The 21,999-nt window shown below is 47.0% G+C and overlaps 1 protein-coding gene across 1 annotated transcript in view; it reads right to left on the bottom strand.

Moving 5' to 3' along the window:
* Window positions 1–12,833: 12,833 nt before the first annotated feature.
* The window catches only part of LOC144149134 (uncharacterized), a 36,842-nt gene continuing 27,676 nt past the window's right edge, over window positions 12,834–21,999 (bottom strand). The window contains exons 4-6 of the mRNA XM_077680672.1: window positions 20,906–21,019; window positions 19,612–19,722; window positions 12,834–12,910 (exon numbers count right to left, since the gene is read on the bottom strand). Coding sequence (XP_077536798.1) covers window positions 12,849–12,910; window positions 19,612–19,722; window positions 20,906–21,019 — 287 coding nt within the window. The 3' untranslated portion in view covers window positions 12,834–12,848. The remainder of the gene's footprint in view (window positions 12,911–19,611; window positions 19,723–20,905; window positions 21,020–21,999) is intronic.

Below are 21,999 nucleotides of genomic sequence, written 5' to 3' on the forward strand. Positions count from 1 at the left end.
CTCTCCAGCCTATAACGGTGCCTTGACCCAGAAAAAGGCGTGGATACATGAATCATCAAGGAGGCAGTTCATGAACTTTATGGTTTGCATTTCAGGGTTTATGACCCAAGGTAACACAGTATTTCTCGGCGTAGATCGGCATCGAGCGGGTTGTGATGGCGCCAACATGGTATACAAGTGGTGTTCCGTGAGATTTGGTTCTTTCATGGCATTCGGAAGGCAGTGGGAAAGGCAGTGCTTGCACTTCGCAACCTGTGAATAAGAAGTCACGGGTAACCTTGATCTAACCATAGAGCACGCAAACTGCATCTGGCAGCTTGCTGCAGGCGTAGAACACTTATCATGAGATTCCATGACAAACTCTGACAGCTAGATGTCAAATTTTTGTATTCGTCTTTAGTCACAACGCAACAGTGTCCAGACCAATCTGGCAAGAAGAGAGCGGGTGTAAAGTCGAAATGTTTAAAACTGGCAAAATTGCTTGCCACGGTGGCTGCGCAGAAAAAAACGTTGTGATGCTCATGGGTTCAATTTCGGTCACTGTGGCGTTGGCTGCCTTTCCGGATGCAAAAAAAGGAAGAAACTCCGCGTGTCGAGGTTTTGGAGCAGGTAAAGATCTTTAGTGTGGGCATAACTAATCCGGAACCATTAACTAAAGTACGTATTCACAGCCAAGGTGTAGCTCCCACGCCCGAAAATCTAAATAAAAATAATTAGGAACAGGTCGTTGATCGTCTTGACACTAATTCCATGGTTGGTGCTCTGGTCCCGAACTGCAAGCCAACAAGGAAGCGAAACATGCGGGTAGCCAAGCAACCTGGGCGGCCGTGATGCTAGCCGAAAGCAAGCTGACTGGTTGAGAGCCCCAAAATGGCGGATGGTATCAGCAGCGCCCCGAGTTTCCCCTCAGCTGGAGCAGGAATCATTGCCAAGGTTGTCAGCAAGATGATAGCGATGGTGAGCACAGATGGGCGTATAGCTGTTCCAGTGCCACCTGCAATGAAAGTTGTGCCACAGGCGGAGAGAAATAAGCTTCTCATGTTCGTTTTAGAAATACGGCGTAAAATATAACGCTTTCTTCCATGACAGCCTATTTTCCCGTTCAGGGTGCTGTTTCTTGCACATTAGGAGCTACATTTCTTGTTACTCGCCGCGGGAAATCCGAGGGCGTACTAAAACCAGCAGCTTATCTGAAAGCTACCACCCGCATCTAAGGAACAAAGGAACAAGCTGCCGCCATTTCTGCGGAAAAATAGGTGTGGATTATTGCAATTTATTTACACCCAGCTTTTTGTCACGTCGAAAACGTGTTGTCAAAATATTCAGGTTTTATATTTTCTCCTTGCGGTGGCGGTGAAGTAGAAACACATGGAGCAAAAGGGGTCTCGTGTTGTGGACAGCAACGTGTGGGTTCCCAAGTGAATTTACTGCGTGTGTTTTTATAGCACTGATGAAGGAAACCCTCTGATGAACATTGAGGATTGGTTCACCTCCTTAGTTTGGAGTACATCCAGCACCAGGATAACAGCGATAGCCATAAAAGAACACCCAAGACACATGTCACTTATAAGACAAAAGAAACCCCATGATTTCTGCGGAGAGGCGAGCGCCGTTTCTTGATGTACAAAGAAACCCAGCCAATGCGAGTAAGACCACAGCAGGGGCCGGAAAGTAGGGAGGGGAAGCAAAGAATGTGTTTCATTAGGACGGAAGCAAACACACTGTTTGCTTCCGTCCTCAGAAGTAAAGAAATATTTGATAAGTATCGCCAGGGGAAGACCATTGCCTTCAAGGCAAGTCAGGAGACTCAAATGCCTTCAAACATGTTTTGCAGCACCAAACACCAGCCTCTTAAGACGCATGTCGTACAAATTTATATCAAGCCCCCATCAATACCACAGCCTGACGTATAAATATCAGACAATCTGAGCGTGCTCATCACTGCCACCATTTGCGGCAATACTTTCTGGCCATCAATGCATTGCATGAACCAAGGCATTTCCCTTGACAAAAATCAAGACAAATATAAAGGCGGTAACGAATAAGTGTCAAGGTCAACCTCTAGCAGACTATCTAACCGAGCGGTGTAAAACGCAGTTGCGTCGCTAAATTAAGCTGCTAATAGAAAATGGTAACGCATAAATATTACAATTTAACGAAAACTGTGTATAGGGAGCAAACTGCGTATGGAGAATTTAGCTTGTAACGTTTCCATGCAATATTTCCTGTTCCTTGTCCAAGCAATATTTTACGCAATCACTTTGAAAAGCTTATCCTGCCCACTTCAAGAGCAAGCCAAGAGAAAATATCAATCTGGAGGGATTAAATTTAGGCCGTCACATATATGCTTCCACATAAAGACAGGCCTGCATAAAGTTCCGTTTGAATCAACCGGTCTTATGCTTGCGATGAAGAGCACTTGATGAAGAGCCTAAACAATGAGTGCCAACATCTGCATCGGAGGCGCACATTCGGAGCACAAAAGAAACCATAAAATATAAGCTTACCATCCAAATATATGCAGCGACATTGCTTATCACTGCCACACTTCGTCGAGAGCATTTTTTTGCCAGGGTACGTCTTCGCACACACCATTCTGCAATCGAATATCCCTGTACATCCTGAGAGACAAAAACAACAAGAAAAAGCACGATGTAGCGCCGAGCTAAATATCTGTGCCCTGGAGACAGGTTTGTGCGGACACAGATCCTGGGACAACCGCTGGTGTGCTATCAACTTAGTAGGATCTAAAAGGCTGTTCAGTGAGAAATAGAAAATCAGAAGGAACAAAGTAAACAACAATGGAGATAAAGTTTCGTACGCAGTAAAAACATGTTGGTATTGTCATGCTAGGTGTGAGTGTATAACTCGTTAGTAGTAACCCCTTGATAGTAGCAGCTTCGTATCACAGCATAGGCCGAAAATGTCTATGTATATTTGTATATAACAAAGCTATGCAACTATTGAAAACTTGGAATACTGCTCCGATTGTATTCGCTACTCGAGTCGATTTGCAACGCACTGTCTCCGTTCGGAGATATCGCAGTGTTCAACTATTCAAAATATACGCATTATTGTCAATATTGTTAGGAGTTAAAAGGGGTGTTTGCTTCTTAGCAATGCTTGCAGTAATGCACTGCTCGTGCAATTCACTGCCATACCACCAAAGCGAATGGATGACTGGAGGGATCCGCACTTAGTCTAATTTATTTTCGGCATTCACAGCATATCGAGATACCTCCATTGGTGAGTGGCCAGGCTTGTAAATATTTTGTTCCAGTACCTTTCCATCATGTCCTAATCTTTTCTTACTACTTATTTGTAGCATTTTCTTATCAAGCACGAGCACATGAACCATTTGATGTGTTTCTGATTCCTCAATGCCGGAGTTGTCGATCTTAGGTATGTTTTAAGCCGTATACACACTGAATCAAAGATATTGTTTAGGTTGACCGTTCAGGTTGTCAAGATATTGTTTAGGAAGGAACATTCAGGTTGACTTGGTAATGGTATGGTAAAACTCGTTATTGCACTCATTCATTTCGAAAACTATTTCTTTCAGTTCACGAGACAGTGAAGTGCAAGTATGAAAGCCATGGGATAGAAGTAAGGCATGGGATGAGCCCCATTAGGGAAAAAGGTTTAAGCAACCAATTTAAGCCCCACTTATTAGGCTTGATACAAAGGGTACTCCCCGGAGAATACAAATAATAGGTGTGAACATCTGTGTCGAAGGCCACATACGAAGCACAGAGCAAAGCAAGTAAAGAGAGAGTCACCTTCTTCATACTCGCAAAGGCAATGGTCGCTTTGACACTGCGTCGAGGTTAATTTTTTTCCTGGGTACTTCTTACATACAGATCTGCAATCCGCGTCACTTGTGCATGCATCTGGATGGAATATGAAAAAAAAACAAGATATAGTCTCTGAGGTGGATGTCTATGGCATGAAGCCAGGAGCTTATGCAGACACAGATATTACCACAACTGCTGGTGCGCCGTCAACATAAAATCATGCACCCCTCGTCAAACGACCACGACGGTTTGACGCTAAGCTTTCTCGTGACGGAGTCCTTTGTTGTCGTGTAAGTTTTCCAAACCGTTTCGAGTAGCCTTACAGTGATGGCCACCATAAGGAGAGTACTTTGACGCGTGTCATACGTTGTGTTTTCTGCCAAATGCAATAACGTTTTTACTAAAGCTGCATACATTAACACTCTCAATGAAATCATGGTATCGCGAAAAAGGCATGTCTATTCCTTGGTGTGGCAATTGCCGCTTATGTAATCAACTTGAAACCATATCGTTGTTTTGTTTTGGGCCGGGATGGGGTCTTTTTTTCTGGGATGTGTTGCAACGAACTGTTAAAACGTAAATGCACATTGCCCCTTCTACAATGCGGTTCTTGCCTTTTGGAGATGCCACTGGAGTGCCCAACGATATATTTGTGGTCATGGCGTAGACGTGCCCCATGACTGACGGGCACTGGGAAGCCCCTCGCCCAACGAAGTCTATTTGTCGGGAGCAGGCTGCGTTGGTGGGTAGCAGTAATGCGGCGCAAAGTGACCCAGCAGAATAGCTGCATCGTTTGTACGCGTGCGTCTGCTTGCCGGAGTTTTGACGGATGCCTTATTTTAGCTGCAGTGATGTACATCTTGGATGACTGACGCCTTTTGTAGGATGTAATGAGTGCAGTTTTTCATGCCGCAAAGAAAAACAAACTGTCGAAATAGAGCAATCGGGTAGACGCCGGCTTCATAAATTGAGGGACCTAGGTTCGATTCCGGCCACCGGGAAGGTTTATTATTTCACCTCGGCGTTTTCGCGTTACAGACGAAATTAGTGAGAACAGTAAAGCTTCGCGTTAATATGAACAGAAACGGTGTTTATTTCGAAATGTAAAACGTGAAAGAGGTCATGAAGAAAAAATACAGTTTTCTTCAGTTTGAAACAACTAGCCCTTTATAACTCAGCTGGCTTTATTCCAGCCGTGAGAGACCTTTTTTGGGCGAAAAAACGCAAGATGCATTCGGAAACTTTCAAATTTCGCGCTGCAGTTACGTTATATGGTCGGGAGTTACCTATAAAGTACTGCGGACCGCACTAAAGACATTTCTTTAAATAGCTTCACGTTAGCATTGAAGGGATATACCTTTTAATGGAACCGGAGGCCCCCCAGTAACCGCCCAGTCCGGTTTCTTGGCGCTGACTTATGTCGACTCCCGCCAATCGCACAGACAATATTCTGCAGTGTCGTAGAAGAATCGCCGACAAGTGACTGTAAATATTCGCCACTGATATGTTTTCTTTAATATCATGATTCTTTGCCTGAGGTTCGCGATAAACTAGGCTACACTGTTATAGGAATGCAGCAGTCTTTGCAAACAAGCCAACATGTATTTTGTCTCCGTCCATGGCTCTTAAAAGAACAAGATAAAAGAATGATGGATATTGCAGTTTCGCACTCGACCAAAACCGGTCCACATTGTCGTTCTACGCATGACGCGTAGAACTCATTACCTAACCATAATAAAGGCTCTGCTGACTGACTGACTGACTGACTGACTGAATAAACTTTATTGAAGTAAAGATGGAAGAAAGGGGAAGGGGAGAAAAGGATGAAATAATCATAGGTGGAACCCTTTGTCCAGGGCTCCAGTGGCTTCTGCTCCCGCCTTCGCCCGGCTGATTAGGTCCGTTTGGATCTGTAAGTCGGGGCTGGCGGGGGCTGCCTCCCATGATTCACGGGAAGTCAGTGGCGGGTTCTTTTGGTGTTCGGCCTCTGCCCGCGCTGGGAGTGGCCCGCCATCTCGTGGCGCGTGGAGGAAGCGGGATGCAAAAAAGCAACCGCCGCCAACACACATGCTGAGACACTGTGTTTCGTCGATAATATTATTTCATTCCCATAATAAATCGGCGCATGGACGGCTGTGCTAGAACTTAGCATAAGTCGTGCCCTCCCCGGGAATGCTTTTCAGTTATTTGTCTCTTCTATGCCTTGTTGGGCAGTCACAAGGGTGGACCAGGATCGTGCGACAGAAAAAAAATATGTTGCATTGCGATCACATCTCTCAGCATACCACCATGGACACTGCCTTTTTATGATGTTATGGTTAGCACGTGAATTTTTTGTCTGCAAATTTCCGCGATGGCTCAAGGAACGTCAAGCCACCAGGCCATACGAAGCATCCACCTACAAGCCATCACATACGGCAGGCGAAAGACGGAACTAGGAATTTCCCATATCCACGCAACGATTGGGTGTGCTTCATTTTTCTACGCCAAAATCTTCATCATCAATATCATCATCATCATCAGCAGCAGCAGCCTGCTCAGCCCACGGCAGGACAAAAACCATTCCCACTGACCTCTGTCCTGCGGTGCTCGGGCCTCGCGCGAAAATGGCTTTGCGTTTACATGCATTTTATAACTGTTTTTGAATAAATTTGGAAAATTGTCGGAAAGGTACAAAGACACCTGTATAAAACAGAAATCTACGTAATACCCCTAAACAATTACAAGTGAACCGTTCTGGAAAAGGCCAAAATAACAAAATAACAAATTGTGTTATATCAAACGATTTGGTGTTTCATAGCACGCTCAGCGCTTCTCCGGAAGAGAGGCACACTTTGTTTATTGACAAATGAAAAATTTACATAACCGGACGACCGCACAAAAACGAGCACAAAAAAATGGTAGCCATTCCGCCTTGCGACAGTCGATGTCTAGCAAAGCTGTCGTAAACCACTACCAATGTGTCTGGAGGAGGGTATGAAATACTCCTTGTAATTTCGGCGGTCTTGTCGCTTGCGCTCGGCTAGTGTCACTAGATAAAGGTACAGAGCATGGGCACTCTTTTTATCCTATTGCTCCGTGGCGCCGCCATGGTCATTGGTCAGTTCACATTACATGGCATTGGTTCACAGCGCGATGGTTCATAGGCGCCGCCGTTTTGTTGTTTATGCGTTTTACTTGGCCAACTCTGGTAGGATTAGCTTGTCCTCCCTGCTCTGCGGCTGCGGGCGGCTGACGTCATTCCGAATATATTGAAAGATAACGCGTGTAACAGCATTTAAGCTGCACAAGTGCGTCCGAAGTTGTCGTTTTACTGCATCTTCGGTAGTGTTGCTAACAAACCACCCAATCGAAGTCAATGGAGAAGCCGTCGGTGCGGCAAAATCGCAGCACTGATAAACGCCAAAATGGCCGCCATTTCTGAATTTCGTGCCTCAGTGGCAGTGCGGTGAAACCTTATCTACCGAAACTACCCTCGGCTTTTCCGGCGGCAAATGCTGGGTCCTGCCTATCCTGACGCACGCGGTCGGCATATTGGGCAAGAACTGCTATATTTAGTGACACTAGTTCTGCATAGCCTTCAAAGATAATCTGCAAAGATAATCTTTACCATTAACACATGCGGGGGAAGGGGGATACCAGTGTTCCCAAGCGTTTTACCCTCAATAATGCAGTTTCGCTGCTTGTTTTGTGGTTTCCTTAAACAAATTCTGATCTGTACAGCTTGAATTCACAGGCGTGGCACGCATTCAGGCAACCGTGTGAGTGCGCCGTGGCTGGTTACGTCGGGCTCAGCGGGATGGTCGTACTTGCCCATGCTATATAAGCACATGATGTATGTTGGACGTTTCAAACTCTACCCCACTTAACGCGAAGTAATACCTCGGCTCCAACATGAGTGCGATTAATAACATCTCTGTTGACACCGCCGTCGAGAATCGGGTTGAAACGGAGCAGACGACGCACGCCGGTGTTTTTTTTCTGCGGCGCACCGGCACAGTGGCGCAAGCCACTCCATGTCTGTGGCGCATCGGCCATTCCCCTGGCCTTTTCCAGTGTTTCCAAGCAAAAAAATGGAGAGCTAAGCTTTCCAAAGAATACCACCTATACTCTACGCCTGATTAGCCAAACGCATGCGCTCGGCGTCTTAGGCCTTGCTGCCTTGGCATTTTCGCCCACGAAGATGAAACCGTTGGGGTTAGAGGTATACCGCTTCGCTCTAAAAACGGGGGAGACACTTGGAGCTCATAATTCCTGTTTCATTTGCGCTAGACTTTGTCGGCCCTTCCCTATCACAGCAAGTGGCTACTATGACGTCATAAGGGCGGAAAAGTGGCGTGCGAATGCAATGCCTATTCTTTGTTTTTCCTCATTTTATAGAGAATTTGAGTAAGGCCTAGGTTAAGAGTAGTCTCAGTGCTATTTTTACGAGGCAATCGTTTGAATCAACCAAGCTTCAGCTTTGTCTTCACGGCCCCTTAAAATATCTCAGTCCCAGCGTCCTTGTAAGTTCTGTCATCACAGAAATGCCTTTCAGTCATTTATGAATATTTTGGACACCGGAGAACTTTTCCGGTAAAAAGCAAAACATGTCAATACAAACGCGATGGGGAATCGGCATCGGCATCGACGTAGCGAGCCTTACAGTAGAAAAAAAAGTCGCATTTCAAAACCGCTTTCTCCTGCACGGACTGCTGACCGTTTTCTCTAGTCCGCATAGAGGCTTAACGCGGCATCACAAGATCGGTTCATTTAATGATAATGGTAATAATTAAATGGGCCGCGCAGACAAAATGCAAGTTTGGTTCATTAAAAGGACTTCTTTGCCCCGATAAAAATATACCAATTTTACCGTAGACCTCAAACGAATATTCGAGATATTAAAGAAAAAATTCCCCCGCATTTCCCCGAGGGGGAGAATGTGAAAGTGCGAATGCACGGTTGTCGGCCCGATTGCGGCGCTTGCGCTCGGCCCCCGCAGCCCACCGCCTCGCCGCCTTCTCTTCCATCGGGTTTGTAGTATCACGTGTACACCACGCAGTTATCAAGCCGGTATAACGCCGCTGAGTCGCCAACGCACGCCGCTGACGACGTAGTTTGAATGCGTTAAAGATATAAGGCGCGTCACTAACACTGATATCACCGTCGCGTCCGTGGCTTGGTCGGTAGAGCGTCGCGCTGCGGCCGCAAAGTCCTCGGATCGAAACCTGGCGCTGGATGCTGTTTCTTTTTTAAATATAGAGGAGCACTGCGAACGCCGCCGCCGCCGCCGCCGCCGCCGGTGGATGGTTTGGGGTCGCTTATAAAGTGCATTCGCACTTAAAAAATTACACCATCTCCCCGAAGGGAGCTATGTGGTGACGCAAAGCATGGGGATTCCGTGTTGGTTCCACACCGGAGCAGACTGAACGCCGCGCAGCGCGCGCACCTGCTTTTATACAGCTGGAGAGGAGAATGGAGCAGAGACGCGCATGCGCAGGGGGGGGGGGGGGTGGATGGCGCAACAAGGGAGGGACATAGCCCCGACCATGAGATGGATCCTGGAGCGACAGTGTTGCCGGTGTCTTCCTGAGCCGGCACCAGACGAGCCGAGCGGCGAGGAGGCGAGCGGCGTTATCACAGCTGGTTAGGGCAGAGAGTTTCTAACTAACTCACCTAGAGTGGAATCTGGCGCTAGCGTCAACGTGATTCGGCGAAGGCGCTCTACGCCTCCATGAGTGCCGCCATAGTGTGTAGGTCGGCCAGAAGTTCGGCGTGGCATGGCCGGCAACGACTTTGTGGCTACGCAAATTGAGTTTTTGTTTAAAATATTGCTGCCAAAAGTGCCGATGTTAAAAAATTTTACTTTGTATAAAATGCTGTGTTCCAGTGCTAAATTAACTGAATTTGAGGGTCAGCAAGAAAAACAAGAGTCCTGCATATGGCTCACGCTGCCAGATACAGCGGGCGTTCCCGGATATATTTTTAAATATTACATACTCCAAACTGATTCAGGTTTTCTTTGGTTTCTTGTAATATTAAGCTGATAAAAAAATTGGCCGCGTATCTGCTCCTTCCGTTGCAAATGTCGTCGAAAGACGATAGTCTTTGTAGGCATTTGCAAGGAAATGCCCCCCTTTGCTTTCCCGCTCACCTCTCATGCTGTTCCTGTTCCGTCGCGCTCCTCCCAAGGTAAACACACTAAAGGTTTGCTCAAGGCGATTTGAATTTACCGCGTTCCACTGCTACAGGCGGAGTTCCTCGATGCCAGCGCTGCAGTACGGCGTAGACGCGCGTGAATCAGGGCGGCCGACTATAAGGTTTATACAACCGCGTGGCTGTGCTCCACGTGCGTTCCATGTAGAACGTGGAACCTAGCTAGTGGAACCTTTCGTTGCTGTTGCCGCGTGATTTTTTATATGCGGCCAGGAGGCGGCGGTTTTCTGCAGTAGATGTAAAATATCATTTGCTATCGAAAAACCAAGCACCCAGGAATTTTTTAATAAAGGAACACTGTAAATATCACTTGTGTAGTAATTTCCTGTCTTATATTTGCGTAATATCTTGTTCTTGTTCAACAAAGTTGACAAGTATGAACATATAAACCGGGTTTAGACGTTTACATTTGGCTGTGAGTATATAAGACTATTGCGCAGTAAGCATTGGCCGGGTGGCTGATTCGAGTTACAGACAGACAGACGGACAGACAGACATACAGACAGACCAAAATTTCTGGGTTTAAGTAGCCCAAGAAAGACTATCGTCATTAAAATATTTAGGTTGTCCTAAACTGTGTTCTTGCTTGCTCTGAACACAGTATCATTATCGTATGCTACGCGTTTTGGCAGGCGAAGCAGATGCAACTTAGTGATGCAAGAATGATGCAATCGCGTCGTATTTATTTGCTTTGTCCAGGCAGATATAAATAAACTTGGAGGCGTAGCTTATTACCACAAAAAAGTCTTCAAGCACGCGCGAAAGCATTATGAAATTTAATGAATGTGTTTAATGGCAAATAAATACTGGCGAGTCCGTTCAACGGAAAGCGTCAAACACGGTGCTTCATATCCTGGACAGGACAACCAAACTTCCCTACGAGAGGCGGTTGCAGACCCTGAGGTGGTCTCGACTTGACGGACGCAGACTATTCTCCAGGCTGGTACTCCTGTACAAGTTTCTGCACGGCGACTGTCCCATCCCGGAGGCTTACCTACGGCGTTCAAGACGGGACCCACTGAGACTCGAGCAGCGCCTCGCACGCACCACCAGTGCCTCCTACTCCCTCTTCATCCAAGCCCCTGAGCTATGAAACTCCTTGCCAGTCGACGCTAGGAGGGCCCAAAGTGTCGGGGAATTCAAAGACTTGGTGCGGTACAGAGATGTGTGACCACTTCACCTCCCCTCACCCGTATATACTACTGTACTACTGTATGTATAACTATAACTCCCCTCATCTGTATATATGTTATAATCATTTTCACATGTCCTACATATTGTTAACATACAGCTGAGGAGGCAGCCAGCACTCTGGTGTATGGGCTCCTGCCTTTTGGCTGCCTCTGGCTCTCAGCTGTATGGAAGTTATGCCAATAAACTCTTATTGAATCCTATTGAATCCTATTGATTAGCTATGTATGTTGTCTCATTGCGCCTGGCCAAGGTAGTGCCATGCTAGAAGGAGTAAAGTAAACGCAGCGGCGTCGACGAGCGATGCGAAAATCGTAACTGAATGTGTGCAGAAAACGGATAGTGTGGCTTAGACGTGTATACATAGACGTAGCTTATTTTGTGGCTATAGTGTGGGCGGCGGCGGCAAGCGGTATGATGCGGTATATAACAGGCCGCTGGGACCCTCGCTCGCTTTTTGCTGGCCAGAAGCAGCCCACAAGCGAGTGGCAGCGGCGATACAGTGAATTGCAGCGACGAGCGACGACGACAGAGGAGATTGGCGGCAGTGTATTAATTTTTTTTAATGCGAATGCATTTCTTAGTCGGGGGTTGTCGTGCGTTGGCCGGCGTGCGCCTACCAACTGCTGTGGCACGCCTAGCAACCGGAGCACGTTGTAGCTCGGGCGGGAGTAGCGGAGGGCAAGGGGAGAGGAGGAGCGCGCTCGGCGTGTGAGGGCGCTCGCATCGCGAAGCTCGGGCGGAGTAGCGAAGAGTGAGTGGAGAGGAGGAGCGCGCTCGGGCGTGTGAGGGCGCTCGCATCGCGGAGCTCGGCGGAGAGAGCTCGCGCGCGGGGCGGGCGTGTTGCGCGGGTCTCTCTCTCCTCTCCGCGTACCCTCTCTCCGCTCGCTGCGCTCGGAAAAATATATATATAAATGCAGTGGAGCACGCGCCCCTCTCTCCGTGACTGCTTGCCGTAGCGCACTCATCGGTGCACCCAATGCATTCGCATTTCCGCACGATCCCCTTCGGGGAGGTGGGGGGAGTTTTTTTTCGCTTGTCGCTATCACCCAGTGCACTCTGCTGTTGTACCTTTTGAGTAACGTTTTCGGCGTCGCTTGTCGCCGTCACTGCATGTTGTCACCCCTTCGTCTTAAGAAACTCGCCACTAACGCGAGCACATGCGTTAAGTGCTAATCACGCTGTTATTTATTCATACATGTGATAGCCATTGAATGCCAGAAAGTGGCATCCCGAAAACGGAAAAGCATACCGAAAACAACTAACAAGCACTTCCGAGCCGAGAAGCCTAATCCATAGCCTTTTGTACTAGCCACTTGCTGCAAATCCGATTCGCACACTACCCACAATTGCCATGTCGGCGTGCCATCGCCGCGACACTTTCCGCTCTAGGCGATTTTGAGAAACTCTATGGGTTAGGGCTCCTGGAGCGACAGTGTTGCCGGTGTCTTCCTGAGCCGGCACGAGACGAGCAGAGCGGCGAGGAAAAGAACGGCGTTATTACAGCTGGCGTGGAAGGAGGGATGAGGCGGAAAGGTAGACGCCGGACCAAGGAGGGACAAGGCGAGCTCAAAAGATGATTTGTTGAAAGTTATTGTTGTTGAAAGTTTATTGCGACAACATGTACAGGAATGGCTATACAGTTGTCGAGGGGGACGGTCAAAAAGGCTACAGAAAAAAAAAGCCTGACAAGGTGACGTCCTCCTCCCCCTTCCCGTTTTGGTATGACCCTGCGGGAAATGGTACGTACTTTGTGACAATAAAAAATATTAGAAGAATGCACACAAGTAACACATAGAAAATCAGCTTTCACTGTTCAGAAAGACACATTAATTACAATGAAAATTCCCTTAAGAAGAAAAAAAAAACATGCACATCAGCTCTCAGATTTCAGGAAACAATAAGTAGAATTCACGAATTCACAGCAAGAAAGAACAAAAACAGATCTCAGGTTTCCTAAACAAACAATAATTACAGTACAAGATTTCATAGAGCGGAAAAAAATTACCTCTAAGTTTCTTAAAAAAACAAAAAGTAAAATACACGTTTTTTACTGCAATTCCAAAAGGTACATGTCTATTTTCTTTTTAAATCCCTGTTCAGATTTAGCATCTTGTGCCATGGTTAAAATTGCAGGGTGACTGTTTAAAACGTTGGGAATCTGGTAGCTAAATTTCTGGTGGCCGTAGTTTGTGCGAGTTTTTGGCTTTGTGTATATTACCTGCCTAAACTCGTATTCATGTCTTCGTGAAGTGTATTTTCTGTAAAAGTCATTAGGGTCTGTCCTTATGTGGTGATAAATAGTTAAAGAGTGTTTTGTATTTAGAGTGTTCATAATTGTCAATACCTCATGTTTCTTAAATAATGGAGAACTGTGACTGATGTAGGGTGCGTTTTCAATTATGCGTAAGACTTTTGTTGGAGCCGGTATAGGTTTTCTATGTTTGTTTTTCCTGTTGAACCCCACACTAGAAGGCAGTAGTTAAGGCGAGAATGTGCTAGACTGTAGTACAGTTGCCTTTTTAACCAAGCTGGTAGTAAATATTTCATCTTATAAATAATAACAATGCACACGAATATATCGGTTTGAAGTTTGTCAATATGTGGAGCCCAACTTAAAATTTTATTGAACCCAATGCCGAGGAATTTGTGTGAACTAACTTGTTCAATACATTCGTCTCTGAAATTGAGGAAAACCTGTTGCCCTAAACGTTTGTTGTAAGCTCGAAAAATCATATTTTGTTTTTCTTGTGTTTAAATTCACTTTATTTGTACTAAGCCAATTTGACAAAATTTCAAGCCATAAATTTGTTAGTCTTTCTAGCAGAGCCAGATCTCTGCCAGAAAAAAAGACGTTTGTATCATCTGCATACAATATTATATCCGGGTTGAAAGGCAAGTTAACAATGTCATTTATATATATAAAAATAATAGCGGGCCGAGAATAGATCCTTGTGGAACACCGTACTTAATTTTTCTAAAGCTGGACCTGGCGTGACCAATTTCGGTGTATCGAAGGCGATTATGTAAGTAACTCTTGATTAGACTGAGACAGGTTCCCCTGATTCCATATGTCTCAAGTTCCTGAAACAAAATATCGTGTTTGATAGAATCGAAAGCCTTTTTAAAATCTAGAAACACTCCAATAGTAACTAATTTTTTTTCAATGTTATTAATAATTTTATCTTTTATATTTAGTATTGCCATTTCAGTTGATTTTTGTTTTTGAAAGCCATTGTTCGGCGATGATATGGTTAGTTTTACAGAAGCTTAAGATTCGAGTATTGATTACGTGTTCTATTACTTTTGAAAAAATGAGGAGAACTGAAATCAGTAGGTAATTGTTCATGTCATTTGGATCCCCACTTTTGAAAATTACGGAAACTTTGGCAATTTTCAAAACATCCGAAAAATCACCAGAATTCAGTATCAGGTTGCATATATGTGAAAGTGGCTGACATCTATATTGCGCGACTGCTTTTATCGGCGTTATTTTGAATTCATCAACCCCACATGCCCGGCTGCTGTTTAGTTTTAGAATTAAGCTAAGAGTCTCCGATTCAGTAACGGTAAACAAAAATATTATATCATCTAATATATCAAGCACATACTTCCGCAGGCTCACTTACGAGTGCACTCACCCACCTCCCACTCACCACTCATCAGTGAGTGGTAAGGCTCGCCATCGTTCTGGACTGGTGACGGTGAGTGCGAGTGAGTGAGAGCCCCACGCGCAGTGAGCCCAGCTCACACTCGTGTGTGCAAGTGCCACTCGCCGTGAACCCCGCTCGCCACTCGCGAGTGCACTCGCTCAATTTGCGGGGCTTACCGCGGTGATCGCCGCTATTGCGCTTTCACTCGCTGGTGGATATTCGTCGCAGGAGCCGCTCGCTGTCATGATTGTAAATGGCGGGATTGCTTTTAGCTTCGGAACAAGTCGTCACTGAGCTCCTGCTATGGGGCATCGCAGAATTAACTCTCTCGTGGCGTGTTCATTTAGGAATTTGATTTGGATGTACTTCTGACAACGTAATTCACTGACACTGTTCCGTTTCATGGTTCATGGAGGGTCTGCTGCACACACTCGCCTGCGAGAGGTGATGACGAATGCTGAGCGCGAGCGCCAGTGAGTGCGGGTTGTGATGGCGCGGAGTGAGCGTGAGTAGGTGCGACTGGTGATGGCGAGCGGTGAGCGTGAGCGCGAGTGAGTGCTGACGGCCAGAGGTGAGCGTGAGCGAGAGTGAGTGGCAGTGGTCAAGGTGAATGGTGAGCGTGAGCGTGAGTGGGTGAGAGTGTCGGAGGGCGCGTAGTGAGCGTGAGTGCGAGTGAGAGTGAGTGCGAGTGAGTGTGAGTGGTGAGGGAGAATAGTGAGTATGAGTGGCAGTGAGTGCATGAGGAAAAATATACTTTTCTGTGCGAGTGTGAATGAGTGGTACCCAGTTTTGCCGAGGTTTGATGAAGCAGTGGCGAGGCCAAAACCACTTTGCGGAACCATATCTATTACATTACAGAAGCTCGAGTGTGCGACTGGCGGCCCCCTTCCTAAGCCACCCCAATAAACATGACTGGGCGATTTTAGTGAGGACGCCATTTCCGTCAATCGTGTCTCTTGAGTGCTAACACGCAGTTCGCGCACTGATAACTATACTTTTTGTGCTGGCGTATTCTACGTCGCTCCTGTGCATAATACGTCGCTGTAGCGCGATATTCAAACTTTTTTCAACATTTCTTGCGGTATTTCAGTTAAATCCTTTTTGCGCAGCTTGCAATAGTGGTGCAAGGCTGGAGCAGAACTGGCGGCCTCTCTTCCTTCGTCGGAGACCTGGCAATTGCGCCTCCCATGGATTTCTATACTTCTGCTTGAAAGTTCTCCATTACTAGCACTCCCGGATCGCTTTGTCCGCAGCCTTTCAAATACCCAGCCACCCCCCTCCCACCCTTCCGGATGGGAAGCCGCTCTTTCCAGCTTAGCCTTGGACGAGCAGCGCGGACTGATCGACCGGGCAAGACGGATCGCAGCAGCAAATGGGTCCCTGGACTAAGGGCACCACCCTCAGAGAGCTAGCCTGACTTTATAATAAAGTTTTCTACTACTACTACTCTCCCAAAGTGGACCCCGTTAGCACTAGCTTGAAACCGCGGTAACCGGCTCCGCGAACTCGGCTTATCTAGCGCAAACTCGACGTCTGTGCTTGCCACTTGAGGCGCGAACGTGGCTTATCTACCCAAAACTCGACGTGTTTCTTCCCACTTGAGGCGTGAATGCGGCTTATCTCAGCGCGTTCAGCTGCCCTCGGTATATGAAACTTTTCTAATCTCGTCCAGCGGTTCCGCCGTCGCGGATGATGTGACCTTAATTTGCCCGCAGCTGAGCTGCACGTGACTCGCCGTGCCGAGGTCCGGGGTTCGCACGACGCCCGGTGCTGCCGCGAGTGCAGGCTCGGCGCTTGGGCTCTCTACAGCTGGTTCGCCGCCTGAACACGTGACTCGCCGCGTGCGTATGTGAGGTTGGCATTGTATGAGAGCGGTGGCGGGCCGTATTCTCTTATCTCAACATTGAGCGAGAGCTAGAGGCCTTGAGCCGTCGGCGGAAATCGGCAATTGACAATATCTCGGATATCACCGGGTGAGCTGTTCCAATAGAGGAGTGCCAGCGCACGAATATATCGTCGCAGACTGAGAAAGAGCGAACCGTTCGGCTCGGAAAATGTCGGAAAGCGGACGACAAGCATAGAAAAAGGAAGGCTTTGGACGAATAATATAATAATCAATATCAGCCTACTCAGGTCCACTGCAGGACGAAGGCCTCTCCCATTGACGTTCAACCACTCCTTTCCTGCGCGGCTCGAGTCCACAGTTTGCCCCTCGAATTTCGTTTGTTTATTGCATCCCTCTATCGGGTTAATCTCTTTCCCATTCTTCTAGACCCACCTCTTTGTTTCCGCTCATTCACCTTAGTTCTCCACCGGTTCTAGGTCCGTCTCATTACATGTCCAGCCCAAGTCTATTTCGTTTTCCTTATTTGAACTATCATCTCGCAACTCTAGTTTCATCCTTTCATCCTTATTTGAACTATCATCTCGCAACCCAGCTAGCTCGTTTCCTGTCCCTGAGTGTTACTCCTAACATTATTCGTTCTATGGCCCATTGAGCCGACCTAAGTTTCATCTCTAGTTGTTTATTCAGGCGCCAAGTCTCAGCTTTGTATGTCATCACCGGCAGTATGCACTGGTTGTAGATTTTTCTGTTTAGGAACAGAAGTATTTTGTAGACCTAGCAGAGTGTTCCCCAAACCATACCTATTCTGCGTCGGATTTAGCTCTTGTGGATGGGTCAGCCCTAACCACCTGTCCGAGGTAGTCCTATTTTTTTACTTATTCCAGCATCTCGTTGCCTAAGCTGAAGAGGACGTTTTAGGAATGCTTATTCCTTATTACTTGAAATTTATTCCTCTTTATTTTTAGCCCCACGGCGTGCTTTCTGATTGCAGTTCCTCAAGCGTTGTTGCAGGTGTTATGCTGTCTCACTCGTCCGCAAACCACAAATGACTCAAGTATTCCCCGCTTATGCTTTATCCTGTGTTTTCCCAGTCAAGCTTTTTGAATACCCCGTCCAGACATGCTATGAATAATTTTAACGAGGTGGTACCTCCCGGTCTTACTTCCTTTCGGATCAAGAATTTCTCGTTTTGCTTGATGAGAGGTATCCTGTCAGTGCATCGACGACACCGGCGCCCTCTTCGTGGACACGGCCAGATACCCGGACAGACCCAACACCTACGCTGCGGTGGTGGTGAAAGCCACTAACGGCGAAGTGCACAGTGCGTGCAGCGTCCGCGCGCCGTCCGCGCGGCACGCGGAAGAAGACGCGATCGCGCTAGCGCTAACGGACCCGCAATGCACAACGATACTGAGCGACTCCAGCTCGGCCATCATGAACTTCACCCGCAACAGAGTGTGTACCAGTGCAGTGCGCGTGGTGCAGTGAGAGACTCAGTGCCGGCCACCCACCTGAGGTGGCTCCCGGCGCACACGAACACGCGGGAAGCAGGCAGCAGCAACAACGGCAGCGGCCACCCCAACCGCAACGAGACGGCGGACGCCGCCGCGCGCGCGCTCACCAACCGCGCGGCAGCTCGCTATTCTCGCTACCGCGCGGCAGCTCGCTATTCTCGCTGTTCTCGCTACCCAACGGAAGTGGCCGCGCCACAGGGGCGGCTGCCGGATCCCATCGCACGAGCGGTTGCATCGTCGGACCTGACGGAGCAGCTGCAAGCCGTCCAGCAGCTCGAGGCGGCTCTCGCCACGCAGATGCGCGGGGAGGCGCTGACAGAGTGCTCGAGGGGACATCCCCGAAGGCCCCTCGCGCGCCGAATCGGCGGACGCCTGCGGAGCAATGCTTCGAGGACGCCCTAGGCAGCGTCGAGAGACGGGCTCGCTCCGCGGACCCTTTGCTCGTCTCTACTGCAGGCGAACATTCAATAAAGTCGTTTCTCTCCCTCTGTCTCCTTATATATGTCTTCTAAAAGTATTATGCAGGTCTCCTCTATTCCCTGGTCTTTTAATGCTCCTACCACGCCTGCGGCGGACACCTAGACTTAACCAGTCTAAGCCAAGATTTTGCTTTGCATATCGAAGGCTAGCGGAGCTAAGTCGCAGCCATTTTTTCTTGGTATTTTTTTTGCGAGATACTACCGTGAAGCAAGACCATGTGCAAGCATGGCCGACGACCGACGGTCCTCACGGGCTGGCATCACACGTTCAGTCGCCCTTTTTTCTTGGTATTTTTTCTGGTAACGCCGTATGAAGGAACTAAACTCTTAAACAGCCATGTTGTTGCAAGATTTTTGTAGCTAGAATGTAGCTAGTGCACTACCAAAATCAAACAGTTCGAAAATACACAAAGTTATATGTTGTTTTCCTAGCACCTTTAAGCACTACGATTTCAATTAAAGACAGTCCCCGTATAGCTAGCAAGAAAATATTACCGCGGTCATACTTCCGTGCACACCTACTTCCAATACAAGCATAGTCATAAGTACTCGTATTCATCACTGTGTACTGTTCATTTGACAACGCAGAAAAGCGTAAGTGTCAATGTGACCGCATAGACTCACTGAACTATACATATTGTCCCTTGTGCACTATGTTTACACCAGAGAAAAGGGAAGAAAAAATGCGTTTCGTTTCACACACAGAGGGGAAGGCTGCACGCGGGCAAGCTCTATTAAGAAAACAATACAGAAAGCATTCTTTTATGGCGATATCTTGTTCGCCACCGACTCCCGCACAAAACGCCCCATTGAAGCATGCAGTGCAGTGACAGCTGACCGCTCATGGGACGGGAGTCAGTTTCCAATTATGCCTTTAGCAATTACTGCCAAAGTCTGTGTCAGAGTACCATGTGTAGGGCAAAGAAAATATATACTTACAGTCGAAAAAGCTGCAGATGCATGTGTTGTTTGGCAGACACTCCGAAGATTGAACGCTCTTTCCTTTGAATACAATCATACAACTCTCTTTGCAGTTGGCCTCGGTACATTCTGAGCGTATTGAAAGGACAAGAAAATAGGAACTTCACATTCTCTTGAAGTACAGCAAAAATGTCATTGAACGAAATTGCTCACGAAGACACGAATTCTGTGGCAGCAGCGGGCACGACATCAGTATAACACAAAAACTGATAAAAGTATCCAGTGAAAAGCCTTAAAACGTAGGCCAAAAAATTTAAACACATGGGTACGGCGGTTTCGCACTCATCCCGAGCGCGTTCGCAGAATCGTGATTGGTATGACGTACAAAACGAGTGAATGCTTACGCCCTTGCATCACATATCACTTGAAGGAAATATATCTCACCCAAAGGGCGGGTGTTTTAATATCGTGGTGCAGAACACACCGAGCACTCGATTGAATGGACCGTAACTCTGTGCCTGCATGGCCGTAGTATTCTTCTAATTCTCTGTACCTCAAGAAGAAATGTTTTCTAGTCGGCAGCACCGATTTACAACAGAAGCACATAAAGAAAATAACACGGTATCCTTCACTCCACATCTATTAAGTGTTTATGGCTACTGGTACCTTATGCAGCGAGCGAAAGTATATAACAAAAAGAGGAGCGATCACTGTTCGTTTAATATTACCACCTGGTATTTCGATTATTCTGTTTTGACAACTAGGAACTGGGCGGATATCAATATGTAATTTTATTTTAGTTTTCTCAAGCCTATTTAACAATGTAGTTCAAAAGGGCATTAAAATATACCTCCTCCGGGACAAGAGGCACCGTAATAAAAAAGGAAAACACTATCTTGGGGGCTACTCTTCGCGACTGCATGATTAAAAAGGCCATCGTTGTTGCACGTCTTTAACATATTATTTCCCGTGTAAGAGGGCATTGAAAATGAAAAAAGAACATCAACAAGAAGTGATTTGCTTTCGACGTGTAAGAATAAGTGAAATAGCCGGAAATACGTCATATCTGACATTTTTTCAGTGCTGGTGAAATCTGGTGAAATTTTGGCAGGAAGTTGGTGTCGAAGCCTCTGTTCAATTTGGGATCGCTGCTTCATGGTCCCTTAATGAACACAGAGGAGATTGCGTGATGATAAGGGAAGCGCAAAATGCTCACATTGTCACGTAGACTCTTTTTTTTCATACATCTGTGCTTGTAGCCAGGCGTAAATCCCTCTGTACAGTAAAATGAGCATGTGAAATTTATACTTACGATCAGACACCTCACAGCTACACTGGTTGCGGATACATTGGGGCTGCACGAAGATGTCCTTGTCGGCCAGGGGGCGACAGGCGCCTTCACAGTCTGCTGCATTCGTGCATCTTGCTGCATAGCGAAGGATGCGAAAAATTGGGAATTAGCTTCATAGGTTCGAGTTAAGTGGACAGAATGGTCCAACAGAAGTTAAAAAAATTACTAGTGGCTTAGCTCGGCCAGACCAGGATATACGTAGCGTGAGCTGAGGTTCAACTGGTTATTCTAAGGTTTGATGGTTGTCTAGGATTAGCTAATTATCATGCTTACTGCTGCTAAAACGATTTCCAATCCAATCCAATCCAATCCAATACATTTCAATTTAATCTAATCCAATTAAATTCAATTCAATCCAATCCAAGCCAAGCCAATCCATTCCTATCGCGGCGGCGGCAGCTCCGGCGAGCCAGCTGTGCGCCGTGAGACGTCACTGCTCCTCGTGCATGTGCAGCACGGCTCTCCAGGAGGCACGCGAATCTGCTCAACCTCGGCAAGTGTAGCTCACGCTACAAAAAACTGCCCTTGCAACTTAAGTCGGCTTACGTGCTATAAATGCAAAAGCCTCGAAATACTTATTAACTCTTTTACTGCTACTTTGTAGTTTCATGTATTTCTTTCTTTCTGTCTGCTTTTTTTTCTTTTGGGGTAAGTTACTTCGACTGGCTTTCCTGCCACACCATCTACAGAGCAGTCCGCACTTCAAGAGACCCGGCCAGAGCGTGGCCTCTGTGCTCCACCGAGCGCAGCGGCCACGCACTCGCTGGTTCCCTTGAAGTGCGGTGGTGGTGGTGGTGGTGGCCCGAAAAATGGCACATACCCAATTAGGGGGGTTGGCCACACCCAATTAGGGGGATTGGCATGGAAGAGTTCTTTTTCTGTTGCAATCAATCATGCGATGCAAAGTAGTGGAGCAGAAGGAAGAATTTTGTCTAAGTTCAAGAGATAGAGAAAAAACGCGAAAAACCAAGAGAGAATAGTAGGACAACAAGGTACAAGTCAGCCTAATCGGAATATTTTTAACACTGCAGACGAGCTGTCTCCAAAATGAAGTA

This window comes from Haemaphysalis longicornis, unplaced genomic scaffold (genome assembly GCF_048455015.1).
Source record: "Haemaphysalis longicornis isolate Haplotype H1 unplaced genomic scaffold, Haemaphysalis longicornis Haplotype H1 scaffold_8, whole genome shotgun sequence".
In the NCBI taxonomy this organism is placed as follows: domain Eukaryota; kingdom Metazoa; phylum Arthropoda; class Arachnida; order Ixodida; family Ixodidae; genus Haemaphysalis; species Haemaphysalis longicornis.